Here is a 14,352-nt window from a genome sequence, read left to right on the forward strand (position 1 = left end):
TTTGTAGGAGGCCAACGTGGTGGCAATCTGAGAGGAGATGTCCATTTTAATTCCTTCAAAGACAATGAAAATGTCCTTCTACCTTCCATAGCTTTAGTTAGGGACACTGACCCAGGGGTGAAATCTAAAAATTTTCCCTACCGGTTCTGTGGGCGTGGCTTAATTGGTAGGTGTTGTTTGGTGGTCAGGTGACCTGGTGGACATGGCTTGGTGGTCAGGTGCCCTAGTGGGCGTGGCCAATAATAATAAATAATAAAAATAATAAACAAAGTACACAAAACAATAAGAGATACCAAAAACCAACGTTTACACTTTACACACACATAACACAACACAACACAACTCACTCACACACAATGTAAAAGTAGCTGCACTTCACCCAAAATGGCCCCTGAAACAAGCAGGAACTTCACACAGCCACAAAAAGCTCAAAAACCAACTATCACACTTTTTCCACACAAAATGCCACATACAGCTTTGTGAGATTTTGTGTGTTTGTGCAGCTAGAGTGAAACACTACAGAAACATACCAAATCTCAGAAAGCTGCACAAATTTTTTATTTTATTATATTTTATTTATAGTTTTAGACAAAAGCAGCTAAATTTAAAACTTCCTTACCTTTAAATTGCTATGTCTAAAAAAAATAAATAAAACTCCTTAAACCCCTCCCCCAATTAACTATTTTTTTAAAGGTCCCCCAAACCCAATTACTTACCAAATTGAAGGCACAAGGCAGGCAGGTAGGCAGATTGAGTTGCTAGCTGATGCAATGGATTGCAGCAACTGAAGCAAGGCATGAAAAGTGAGCGAGCCCGAAAGAAGCAGCAAGCCACCAAGTGGGCAAGTGAGGACCGGGAGATTGGGTGGGCATGGGCGAGGGGTGCAGGGATTTTTGCTACCAGTTCTCCGAACTACCCGCTGCCATCGCTAATGGATCACACGATCCTGTCTGAACCGGGAGCATTTCATCCCTGCACTGACCTAACTAAATAGCTGATCTAACAACTGAGAGAGATCCGACACAGCATCCCAAGTCATCCTGGAATCTGAATAATCATCATTAAAGTTGTAACACAGGTCAGGTGTACATTGGAGAGGAGTCATGGCAGGGGTGAAATGCTCCCGGTTTGGACCGGATTGCCCAATCCAGTAGCAATGGTGGCGGGTGGTTCGGAGAACCAGTAGCAAAAATCCCTGCACGACCCCCCCCCATGTCCAGCTGAGCCGTGCGATCATCAGAGGCTTTTTTTTTTTTTACTTTTAAAAGCATACTCTCCTGGTGAAGTCTAGTATAAACTAAATTAAAACCAAGAAAACCAAAAAGAGAAATATTTTACTCTCTCTTTAAAGTTACACTCTGACTTTCTTTTTTCTTTTTCTTTTTTTCTTTTTTCTTTTCTTTTCTTTTTTCTTCTACAATCTATCCTGTCTAATCATTTAAAACAGGGGTGTCAAACTGGCGGCCCACGGGCTGGATGTGTCACACGCAGACCACACCCACCTTGGCTCTGCAAAGGCAAAAAAGTCACGATAGGTCACGATAAGTCATGTGACGCAATCGAGTTTGACACACGTGATTTAAAAGAAATGCAAATTCATGTTTCTGGACTTTTTATGCAAAAAGTTGATAAGTGTGTTCCAGTCACCAATAAATGTAGATATTGTCCATTCTCTAATCAAAGAAGTCAGTTTGTCCATCTCAGCAAGTTTGGCAATTTTACCAACCATTCCTAAGTGGTGGGTGGTACCGAATTCTTTCCAAATTTCATGTTCAGGCACTTTACTTTTCCACTTTACGCTTTGTAAGTAAAGCATCTCCTTGTTCCTACTCCAAACATGGCTTGTCTGTGAAAGGCTGAACAAAATGTCCAGAGAAAGAGGAACTAGTGACTTTTTCCCAGGAAAAGAATAAAAGCTCCTGTCCATGGACAATCACATCATTTAGCTCACTTTCTGGACTGTGACACAGGCCTTAAGAGCTATGTAGTCATCCAGGTTCACAAATGATCTACCCATTACCACCAGGATACTCCTGCTACCCACTCTAACTCAATCCCCCAGTTCTCCATTCTATGCCAAGATGTACATATCAATGTACCTTCTCAATGAACCAAGGAAGAAACATAATCTTCCTGACAACTGACCCAGATAAACCAGGAATACTCAACCTCCCCTTTCAAGATCTTGGCAGTCTTGGGAGTGGGGGTCACACACAGCCTCAGAGATATGAAGGTCAAATAGTAACACCATCATTAAGTGTATCCATATAACCAGACGAAAGGAATCCATGTCCCTTCAAACTAGTTTTTTCGTAGGTTTGGCACCAAATTGGTGTCAAGGAAAAAAAAATATTGGGCCTCTATCTTTCTCCATATTTTACACAATGATACAATCCAAAAACATTCAGTGTCCTCAGCCTAGAGTGGCACCAAATTCCAGAACTCTGGGTGATCCTCATTACCCAGCAGTCTCAGGAGAAAAGATTCTATGTTGAAGGATAGCAAAAGTCAACAAAATAGGATGCTGCATTTTCCTCCAGCATCATTTTCTGGACATGTCCTGACAGGAAAGACCACAATCACTAAAGAACACTGCCCTCATCTGTAATTTTTCACTAACATGCTCTACTCCAGCTTCCTTTCTGCAAATGGAGCCAAGGAAGAAGTTCAGGATCCCCAGAGGAAAAGTTGCTTCTCACTGTAATTATCGCCATCCTGCTCTTTGCGATGTCTTCTACTTCTCCAGTGACCAATGTAAACATCAGACTGTGCTGTTAAATGTACCTTTTTCTCCTCTCCAGGTGAAGTTTGCTTTGTCTCTGTCTGAATCAGGAAAGCCCCTGTCTCTTGTGTGAGGACTTTTAATTCTTTAACTCTTCTTGTTTAAAAATGGGAAGCAGATTGAGTCATCCCCATGAATTATGAACCTCCTGCTTCTGTTTCTGATGTTACTGTTGTCCCTGCCGGTCTCTGGGAATCTTACAATGAAATGTCCACTGACTTTGGAGCATCAGGATGGGAAAAAACCATGGAGCTATTACCGACCAGGAGAACATCTCATTGCTGTTATCACCACTGGCACAAAAATATTTAATATTACGTTCCCTTTCAATGTAGCTCCTTTCAGTCAGTCTCATTTGTAAGTCATTCAGGAGTCATTGTGTGTAAGTCACACAATGGAGTTGTGTTCCCTCAATTTCTAATTTTAACACTCTCATTTTGTTCTCCTTATTCCACTCTCTCCTATATTGCAGCACCTGTCCTGCCTACTTTCCTGAATCATTTTGATTTCCATGTTTATTTGTCTAATTTTGAGAAAGAGATTCAAATCCAAAGATGGAAAAGAAAAAGAAACTGAAATAAGTCCACATTATTTTCCTCTCCCTGTTCAATCTTGAATTCATGACTTGAATACTGACTTTTGTTTAAATTAGTGATTATTGTAGTTTCCCCCTGCCCAGCTCAGTTCAAATACAACTACTCATTGATATTTACTTCCAGATCCTTATAGAAATACAGGATAACTTATTTTTAGAATTGGTTTCTCAGTTAATTTTGAAACATCATCTTCCTTTTATGGCAGTTCTACTTTAATTATTCAATTATTTTGAAACTTGATTACTGGGTAAATGAAAAATTAGTACTGCCAGAAAGAATAGTGTATTTCAGATTCCTAACTAGGTGGAGGACTGTATCAATTCCATTTTCCCAACATTTATTAAAATTAAATGAAGATGGGTGAGTATCATTTGTCTCTGGGTTTGAAGTCAGTATTGGCTTAAGAAGCCATAGGCTTCAAAAGACAAAATATTTGGACAAGTTTGAGGAAAAATAGAACATTGTTTTTTCTGTTGATGATGAAAATAACATGACCATTTTTACAGGACTTTACTGCTCATTCAAAAGTGGATGCTTTAGTTTCATTAGTCAAACAAAAATATAAATATATATACAGGTATATAAATATATTTTGCTATTGATGTTGATGATAAAATAAACATTTTTTTACAGTAGAAAGTCTTCTGATCAGTCTAGAATCCTACGCTTTATTTTGGTTATTCAAGTGGTCAGTAAGAATTCCCAGCTCCTACACAATCTCACACTTGGCTACAACATACATGACAACTACATGAACACCATTGGCACTTCAGATGCCTTGCTGGACATCCTCTCTACTGGAGAAGCCAATGTTCCCAACTACAGCTGTGGAAGGAAAGACAACCTTTTGGCTTTTATTGATGGGGCTGACAGGGACATTTCCATCCAGATGTCAAGATTACTAGGCCCCTACAAAGTCCCACAGGTTTGTATTTGTGCCAGAGGTGTGTTTCAGCAGTTCTGGAGAACTGGTAGCGGAAATTTAGAGTAGTTCGGAGAACTGGTAAATACCACCTCTGACTGGCCCCGCCCCCACCTATTCTCTGCCTCCTGAGTCCCAGCTGATCCAGAGGAAATAGGGATTTTGCAATATCCTTCCCCTGGAGTGGGGAGGGAATGGGGATTTTACAGTACCCTTCCCCTGCCATGCCGACCAAGCCACATCCATCAAGCCATTCCACAGCCACCAAGCCACACCCACAGAACCGGCAATCAAAAATTTTTATTACTGATGTGTGCCTCTTTATCTAGGAAAGTGAGTGGATTGGTAGGATGGATAAGTGATAAATCCAACTATATCTTCCCAATGGAATTCAAAAGCTCAGTATTGGTATAAAATTAAAGCTAGGGAAACCGACTGAATCCCAAATTCTGCCTGTTAAAACAGACAACCTTTCAATTAAAGACTGCTTGGACTGTATAAGTTACAAATCATATTAAGAGATGTGATCTCCCGCCCCCCTCCCCTTCTCTCTCTCTTTCTCTCTCCCTTGTATAACTGGAGTACAAGGTAAAAAGAAATAATCTGGGACATCAAAGCAGGGAAAGATAAATTCTCAGTAAGTGTGGCACATTGAAGTGGATGAGTGTCTAATAACTCTCTTTCCAAATTGTGAAGTATTTGAATATTGAAATGGCTGAACATCTTAGGATGGTATTTACATGAAAATGTCACCCTAAGCAAGATATGTTTATATCAGATTTAACCAATTCCCTAACCAAATCCAGAGATAGAAAACTTAACACATATATTATTTTAATGTCAATTGTATAAGAAACAGAGAGATCAGTATCCTGGACTGCACATTAAATGAATGACCTATTGAATGGAATGGAATGGAATGGAATGGAATGGAATGGAATGGAATGGAATGGAATGGAATAGAATAGAATAGAATAGAATAGAATAGAATAGAATAGAATAGAATAGAATAGAATAGAATAGAATAACAGAGTTGGAAGGGACCTTGGAGGTCTTCTAATCCAACTCCCTGCTTAGGCAGGAAACCCTACACCACTTCAGACAAATGGTTATGCAACATCTTCTTAAAAACTTCCAGTGTTGGAGCATTCACAACTTCTGGAGGCAAGTGGTTCCACTGATAAATTGTTCTCACTGGCAGGAAATTTCTCCTTAGTTCTAGATTGCTTCTCTCCTTGATTATTTTCCATCCGTTGTTTCTTATCTTGGATTCAGGTGCTTCGGAGAATAGGTTGAGTCCCTCTTCTTTGTGGCAGCTCCTGAGATATTGGAACAGTGCTAACATGTCTCCCCTAATCCTTCTTTTAATGAAAAGAAGATATTGCAATCCTTATGTCTAAAGAACAATATATTTTCTTTGTTATCAGATTTTAAAACTTACATATAATATGGCTCTTTATTTGAACAAAAAAGTTTAATTGAAATCTACAAATGTGGACCTGATTGCAGAAGAAAGTATGGGTGATACAGAAATATGATTTGTGTTCTTTATTTTGATTCTTACTTAATTTGTTTCTTTTATTTTGTTTGTTTTTTCTGGTCTTACTAATGTTCTGTGTTTAATATTCTGGATCTTCATATGGTTACTGGCTAATCAATAATACAATATTATAATATGTTCATGACAAAAAAGTTGGATTTGTTGAAAGCTAATAACTGACCCTAAATACAGTATTCTTCACTGCTTTTTCAGATCCATTTCACTGCTTCAGAAGTTCTGAGTGATAACAGTCAATTTCCCTTTTTCTACCACATGATCCCCAAATTAGGGATTCTCTACCCAGGAATTATCCAAATTCTTCTCCGATTCAGATGGACCTTGATTGGTCTCTTTGCTTCAGACACAGAGAAGGGGGAGAACTTCATGAGGACTTTTATGCCTGTGCTTGTCAGGAATGGAATTTGTGTTGTTATATCACAACAATTCTCAACTACTGGACAAATAGCATCCTTCAGGGATGCCCTCTCTAAGTGGAGACAAGTCAATGTCTTTGTTCACCTCATAGAATATTTTTCCCTTTGGGACAGACTTCGTCTTTTCCATTCAACACTTAAAAGTTTGCCAGAACCCATTGAAGGGAAAGTCTGGATAATTGCAGGCTTCGGAGAACGGCAAATAAGAAGACAGACATTTCTCAAATATGTCCATAGTGTTTGGACCTATGGTCTTCAGTGGAAAAAAAAGCCAAATGACAGCTCCTTTGAACCAGATCTCTTTGTGCAACCACAGTTCGAAGATGAGTCTTTTCACTGTTCTTTTTCAAAAGGCATCATTTCTGTCAAAGGCCGGAGAAAATGCACTCAAAAATCACCACTGAAAACAAGAGTGGAAAGAAACAGGATCTGGAACCGATATAACCATGTTGCTTACTCTTTGATTAATATTCTAGCCCATGCCTTGAATGCTTCATATTCTTCCATATTCAACAGGAGAAAGAAAGATAGAGAGGAGAGGCTGGTGGCTCAAAGGCTGCAGCCATGGCAGGTATGGGGTTCTGACCAGGGATGAGTTCTACTTTCCTTCACTACCGGTTCGCAATGGGAGCAGGCACATGCTTACTTCGCTCGCGCGCGCACACTTGTGGGCATTCGCAGATCGCATTTGATGATGTCTGGGTGGGTGGGTGGAGCCTCCCGCTGCCGTTACTACCAGTTCTTGTGAACCGGTCCGAACCAGGCGCAACCCACCACTGGTCCTGACAACGATCCATCAAACTTACTTTCTTCGGAGGGGGAACCATCTCAACCTTTTTCTCCCAAAGGTGCTTTTTGAAGAGGCAACTGGACTTTCTGGGTTTTCTTTGAAGATGTTTCACTTCTCATCCAAGAAGCTTCTTCAGCTCTGATTGGATGGTAGGGGAATGAAAGGATTTATACTCCTTGCAGAAAGCCCCCACCTGCTCTGTTCTATTTCTGTTCTAGTTCCATCCATTTCTGAAGAAGAATGAGTTTTGCAATCTTTCCCACTTGAAACTCTACTTGAACCAAAATGGGGATATAGCAGCAGATCTGAACATCGTAAGCTTGATAGTTCTCTCCAGGGAGGATCCCATTACAGAGCAACTGGGGAGTTTTGAAAGACAGAGACTTACTATCAACCAAGATGCTCTTTCACAGCTAAAGTTGCTCAACAAGGTGGGTGAAATATTGGTGTTTTTTCTGTTTTCCAAAGCCTTGAGACACTTTTCAAGTGGCTAAGCCTATTCACCAATACAGTGAGAATTGAATGTGGGGAATAGAACCCTTATAGTTTTCTTAAATGGCTTGGAAGTCTTCAGTACAATTGGCAAGGTATCGTTCAGATGCTGTAATGTGGAGCACTATATCAAATTGATTCAGCCATGTCCCACATGGGATGCTGGATGTTGATTTAGGACACAAATCATGTCTATTTTGTGTCCCCTGTGTAACCTGTTATCTGTATAAAACTGGTCAACCTTATACTGTCTACCATGGACCTCACACTATTCCTAAAAGGTCCATAAGGGGGCATGCATAAATGCACCATCCCTACCATCCCTGTCCTACTGTCCCCATTTATCTGTACTCATTTCCTGTACTCATGTTTATACTTACACCTGTTATCTTGTCCATGTTTGACAAACTAAATAAATAAATAAAATACCTCAATTTTTCATTGATGTTACTTCTCCTTTTCATTGATGGTTAGTTCTAACACAGTTGATTTGCCACTCCTTGTTCTTCTGCTTAGTCTCTGCCTCAGTCCAAATGTGGGGAAAAATGTCATCCTGGATTTGTCAAGCGGGCTCGGGAAGGAGAGCCAGTTTGCTGCTATGACTGCATTCCTTGTCCAGAGGGGACCATCTCCACTCAGGAAGGTGGGTGACATCTCAGAAAGGGGTACTGGATTCATGCAGAGCACTTTGATCAATGTGCTTTTTAAATGAGACACATCTAAGGTTGACAATTTTGTGGGTCTTAATTTTCAAGCTGCTGAATTTCTTCCATAAAGGGAAGAATAAGAAAAACACTTTGAAGGATGAGGTAGGAGGCATAAGAACATGGTGGATTTTGCAAGGTTACTTGTGTCAGAGGAAATATCTCTTTTCTTGCCAGTTTGGAACGGTCCTTGTATGTTCACCTTTCTTAGGAACATCTGAATTGTTTGGAATTGAGGAATGGTTTCAGGTCAATGGCTTTTGCTCATCCAAGCCAGTTTATATTACAGGGCAAAAGATATATCAATCAGTCAGTCAGTCAGTCAGTCAGTCAGTCAGTCAGTCAGTCAATCTTTATCAAGATCATGGAACCACATAAGCAGAAAGATGTAATTCAGGGGACCATGGAGGAAGAGTGTTTGGGTTTAAGGGACAAGAGAAATACACATAAAGACTCACCATAAAAGACATGGAGAGGTTAGATGTAAAAGGAAGGATGTAAATTAAATTTACAACTATTAGGGGTAAAAATTGCCTTTTTTTATTTCTAATGCTTTAATTTTCCATGTTATGGATTAAGAGGTAAAACACAAATATTGTTTATAGCCCAGTTTAACAATTCCACTTCAAGCAGAATCACCATCATGGATTCCTTGGTTGGACTGCTCCTGCATCTTCCATTTTCTTCTTACCTTTACAACCTTTTTGGATATTAAACAATGAAATGCAAACAGTTACAACAGCCACAGAAAAAAGGAATATAGTCGTGTTTCTAAGAGGAAAAAAAAAGTCTTACCTCCATTATTGGGATTAAAAGGAACTAGGTCTAATAGAAAGTAGGGAAAAAAGAGAAATAATTAATCAAGCAATCTACATAATATCCATGTATGCCAATGTGGAACTCATTCAGTCTTTAAAGTAGTTATTAAATCTAGAAATTATGGTAATAGATTGCTGTTGCTTTTGATTTTTAGAAGCTAAAGTCATTGCAAAGAAAGATAATAGTTTCTTTTCTTGAATTACTTCAGCAATTAATTTTCCCTAAGATCCTGGTTTACAAATTTATTTAGTTATTAAAATGTATTGGCTGCCAATCTTACAAGATGGTATCATATTTATATTGCTGCAATCCCACACAATGGGTCTCTGGGTGTCATCCAATTAAAACAACAATTGAACCTTGTACAAGACTGGATTAAACCTATAATACATTAAATACCAAGATTGAAGAAGAATAGAATAGAATAGAATAGAATAGAATAGAATAGAATAGAATAGAATAGAATAGAATAGAATAGAATAGAATAGAATAGAATAGAATAGAATAGAATAGAATTTTATTGGCCAAGTGTGATTGGACACACAAGGAATTTATCTTGGTGCATATGTTCTTGGTGTACATAAAAGAAAAGATACGTTCGTCAAGAATCATAAGGTACAACACTTAATGATAGACATAGAGTATAAATAAGCAATCAAATCATATTAGGAAACAGTCAATATAAATTGTAAGGATATCAGCAACAAGGTTACAGTCATACAGTCATAAGTGGGAGGAGATGGGTGATAGGAACAATGACAAGACTAATAGTAGTGCAGACTTAGTAACTAGTTTGACAGTGTTGAGGGAATTATTTGTTTAGCAGAGTGATGGTGTTTGGGAAAAAATGTTCTTGTGTCTAGTTGTTCTGGTGTGCAGTGCTCTATAGTGTTGTTTTGAGGGTAGGAGTTGAAACAGTTTATGTCCAGGATGTGAGGGGTCTGTAAATATTTTCACAGCCCTTTTTTTGACTCGTGCAGTATACAGGTCCTCAATGGAACGCAGGTTGGTAGCAATTGTTTTTTCTGCAGTTCTAATTATCCTCTGGAGTCTGACTGTCTTGTTAGGTTGCAGAACCAAACCAGACAGTTATAGAGGTACAGATGACAGACTCAATAATTCCTCTGTAGAACTGGATCAGCAGCTCCTTGGGCAGTTTGAGCTTTCTGAGTTGGCGCTGAAAGAACATTCTTTGTTGTGCTTTTTTGATGACTTTTTGATGTTAGCTGTCCATTTTAGATCTTGTGATATGGTAGAACCTAGAAATTTGAAGGTATCTACTATTGATATTGTGTTGTCTAGTATTGTAGGAGGTGGAAGTATGGGAGGGTTTCTCCTAAAATCTACCACCATTTCTACCGTGTTGAATGTGTTCAGTTCCAGATTGTTCCTGATCTGTCCCTGTACCCACACACACCCAAACACAGCCAGTCGAGGGTTAAGGAAACACTTTGGAACGCACCCAGGTCTTATCTCCCACTTGGCAGCGATAGACACACCATCTGCCAAGTGACTTTATTTTCAAAGTAAAACAGAAAGATAAATACTCAAGAGTCCAAATGTCCGACACTTTAAATCTTTCTCTCAGCAGTTCCGGACGATGCTTTAGTGACTATCCAAGGTTTGCTTTGTTCGTCACAAGGATCCTTGACCACCACCCTCTATTATATAGTCTCTGGGGTGTGGTCCAGTGACTCAGTTCTAATCCCTAGCACGCCTCCTAAGCTGCTGCAAACGTTTATCACGCCTTCGGAGGCGTGCGTCCAGGAATGATGTTTCTTCATCACTCTGATCCGAACCAGCTGTCTCCTCTCCCTCGGCCGGCACTTGAGACAATGCCAGAGGGGAGGGGCCTGGAGAGGGAGGCCTGGCTGACTCCTCTTCCTCATGCTCAGAGCTTTCTTCCTCCGATGGGACAGGCTCAGAGGGCGGGGCCACAACAGTTCCAGTCACACCATGAGGCTAGTTGTTCAACCTCCCATCTGTATGTGGATTCATTATTGTCTTGAATTAGACCAACCACTGTTGTGTCATCTGCAAACTTCAGTAATTTAACAGATGGATTGTTAGAGATGCAGTCATTGGTATATAGAGAGAAGAAGAGAGAGCACACAGCCTTGGGTGCAGGGGTGAAATGCTCCCGGTTCGGACAGGATCGCCTGATCCGGTAGTGATGGCGGTGGGTGGTTCAGAGAACCAGTAGCAAAAACCCCTGCGCCCCCCCACCATGCCCAGCTAAGTCATACGATCATCAGAAGCTTTTTTTTTTTTACTTTTAAAAGCATTTTTTCTACAACCTCTTCGGCTGAAAAAATGCTTTTAAAAGTAAAACAAAAAAAAAAAGCCTCTGATGATCGCGCAGCTCAGCTGGGATCGTCAGAGACTTTTCAAAGCATTTTTTCTGCAACCTCTTCGGCCGAAGAGGTGGTTAAAAAAATGCTCTGAAAAGCCTCTGATGATCCCAGCTGAGTTGCCTGATCGTCAGAGGCTTTTCAAATAATTTTTTTCTGCAACCTCTTCGGCCGAAGAGGTGGTAAAAAAATTGGTCTGAAAAGCTTCTGACGATCCCAGCTGAGTTGCCTGATCGGCAGAGGCTTTTAAAAGCATTTTTTTAGAACCTCTTCAGCTGAAAAGGTTGTAGAAAAAATGCTTTGAAAAGTTAAAAAAAAAAAGTTGGCCATGCCCACCCAGTCACTTTACCCCCCCACCACCACCACCAAGCCATGCCCACAGAACTAGTAGTAACAAATTTTACATTTCACCCCTGCTTGGGGGGGGGGCTGTGCTAATTGTACAGGTATCTGATGTGATTCTGCTTAGCTTCACATGCTGCTTCCTGTTTGTTAGGAAGCTTATGATCCACTGGGATGATAGTAGAGCGTTTGAAGCAAGAAGGAACATAGCACATCTCTAGCGATTTATTGAAGATTCAGGTGAAGATGGGGGCCAATTGGTCAGCACAGACTTTTAAGCAAGAAGGAGTTATCTTGTCTGGGCCTGGAGCTTTTCCTGGCTTTTGTCTGTGAAATAGGTCTTGTACTTCCTTTTCTGTGATCACTAGGGATTGTGAACCCAATGGGATGGGGTCAGTTGTAGGAGACTTGGCTGTTGTTGGTGTGTCTGAGATGGGGGTTGTGGAGATAGATGGCTGTAGTTTCCTTTCAAACCTGCCGTAAAACATATTCAGGTCATCTGTCAGTTATTGATTTCCTTCAGCCTGGGAAGGAGGTTTGCCATAACCGGTGATATTTTTGAGAGTTTTCCACATGTTTGCTGATTCATTTGTTGAAAACTGATTCTTTAGCTTTTCAGAGTAGGAATACATCAAGATGTTACATATGATGCAACTAATGCACACATGGCCCTGGTACCATGAGATGCCGAGGCCTGCTGAAAGAATACAATTTAAAAAATTATTATCAATGGTAGTGGTAATCTGACCTTGGGGATAGTTAATGCTTTTATTTTTCAGGAATCGGTGGTCCTACCATTTTTCTTGAAGGATGTGATTGTGCACCTCATTCTAAAAAGGCTTTCCATGACAAAGTTTGGTCCTGTGTACAATACTTTTAGTAAGTTTGTTAGAGCATGATTGTCACTCAGGTGCAGTATTCATGGCTGAGGTACAGTTCCAAGATGGCATTGCTTGCTTTTATACTTGACCTCTGAATGGGAATCCTGCAAACATCCTCGCCCTTCTGGATTTCTCAGTGACTTTTGATACCATAAATCACTATATCCTTCTGGACTAGCTTCATGGTTTGAAAGTGGCAGGCAGGGTTTTCCAAAGGTGGGCCAGCATGTCCTTCATGAGAGGGAGTGGGTACATATTTTCCACACTGATCATGTTCAGATTATGGTAGTCAACGCAGAGGTGTAAGGAGCCACCTTTCTTTTCGTGGAATAATACTGGGGCTGCTATTTTTGGTCGGGTGGGTTCGATGAAACCCCTTTTTAGGTTTTTGTTGATAAACGCTCTGAGTTTGTCTACTTCTCTCGGGGACATGCAGTACATTTTTGGTTCCGGGAATTTAGCCCTTGGTAGGATCTCAATAGCACAGTCTGTGGCGCAATGGGGTGGAAGTTCATCGGACGCCTCCTCGCTAAATATCTCATCCAAATCTTCGTGAATTATTTCAATTGGTGTTCTTGGGGAACAGAGGTAAAAATTGAGGCCCTGCAATGTGGCATTCCTCAGGAATGGAGTTTCTGTCCTTTCCTCTTTACCTTTTACATGAAATTGCTAGGCGAGGTCATTTGCAGTCATGGGCAATTGATCAGTCATTGATATCATAGTACACCACCCATGGCTGGGTAGATGGTAGTTTTGTGATGCTAAGTATCCGGAGGCTTTAGAAAGGATGGGGAGGAAGCAGTGGTGAAATCTGAACCGGTTTACTACCGGTTTGCTGGCTGCGCATGCATACTGCGCACCACGCACCAAATGTGAGGTGTGCATGTGTGCAGTGCACACCAAAAGGAGGCATGGGGTAAGTAGAACAGCGCGGGGGGGTGTGAGTGATCAGCTGTGGCACGCAATCTTTTTTTTTTTTACTTTTAAAAGCATTTTTTTACAACCTATTTGGCCGAATAGGTTTTTAAAAATGTTTTTAAAAGTAAAAAAAAAAAAAAAGGCTCTGATGATCACACAGCTTACCTTTTAAAAGCATTTTTTACAATCTATTCCTACCATTCAGGTGGGAAAAGTGAGCAAGATGGAAAGAAGTAGCAGGCGGGCAAGCAGGCGACTGGGCAATTAGGTGGGCATCCAATCGGAGTGGGGGAGGGGCATGGATTTTTGCTACTGGTTCTCCAAACCACCCACTGCCATCAACACTGGATCGGCTGATCCGGTCCGAACCGGGAGCATTTCACCCCTGAAAGGAAGCAACATTGATTCAACCACAGCAAAATACAATGGCTTCCTGTTTTTGCCTCACTAAGTGTTTAGTGATAAGTCAGCTATGACTTTGAATGGAATGACACTTCTCTGGATAGAGATGGCTCATAATTTGTGGGTCATCTTAGAAACAGGGCTACTATAGGAGGTGTGCCAGATGCTGGGGGTGGAATCAACAAGAGGAAACAGCCTAAAGTCTCTACATAGCCAGAGATGGATTAAGTCCAACCCCTCTTGAACTTGGTTAACCCTTATCTATTGCCAAAATAGCGCTAACATTAGTTGAGTAGATTCTTGTGAGTAGGCAGGAGCAATAAATGAGCTTAATTGGAACTTCTCATTTAGTCCTGGTCTTTTGCACCTGACAGCTACT

At 40.6% G+C, this 14,352-nt stretch overlaps 1 protein-coding gene across 1 annotated transcript in view; it reads left to right on the forward strand.

Annotated features, from left to right (window-relative positions):
* Positions 1 to 2,921: 2,921 nt before the first annotated feature.
* LOC139309923 (vomeronasal type-2 receptor 26-like) overlaps positions 2,922 to 14,352 on the forward strand; it is a 72,933-nt gene continuing 61,502 nt past the window's right edge. Inside the window, exons 1-2 of the mRNA XM_070934105.1 lie at positions 2,922 to 3,139; positions 4,012 to 4,303. Of these exons, the coding sequence (XP_070790206.1) occupies positions 2,922 to 3,139; positions 4,012 to 4,303 (510 nt within the window). The remainder of the gene's footprint in view (positions 3,140 to 4,011; positions 4,304 to 14,352) is intronic.

This window comes from Pituophis catenifer, unplaced genomic scaffold (genome assembly GCF_029215685.1).
Source record: "Pituophis catenifer annectens isolate HBS135680 unplaced genomic scaffold, rPitCat1.0.hap2 SCAF_2, whole genome shotgun sequence".
Classification (NCBI taxonomy): domain Eukaryota; kingdom Metazoa; phylum Chordata; class Lepidosauria; order Squamata; family Colubridae; genus Pituophis; species Pituophis catenifer.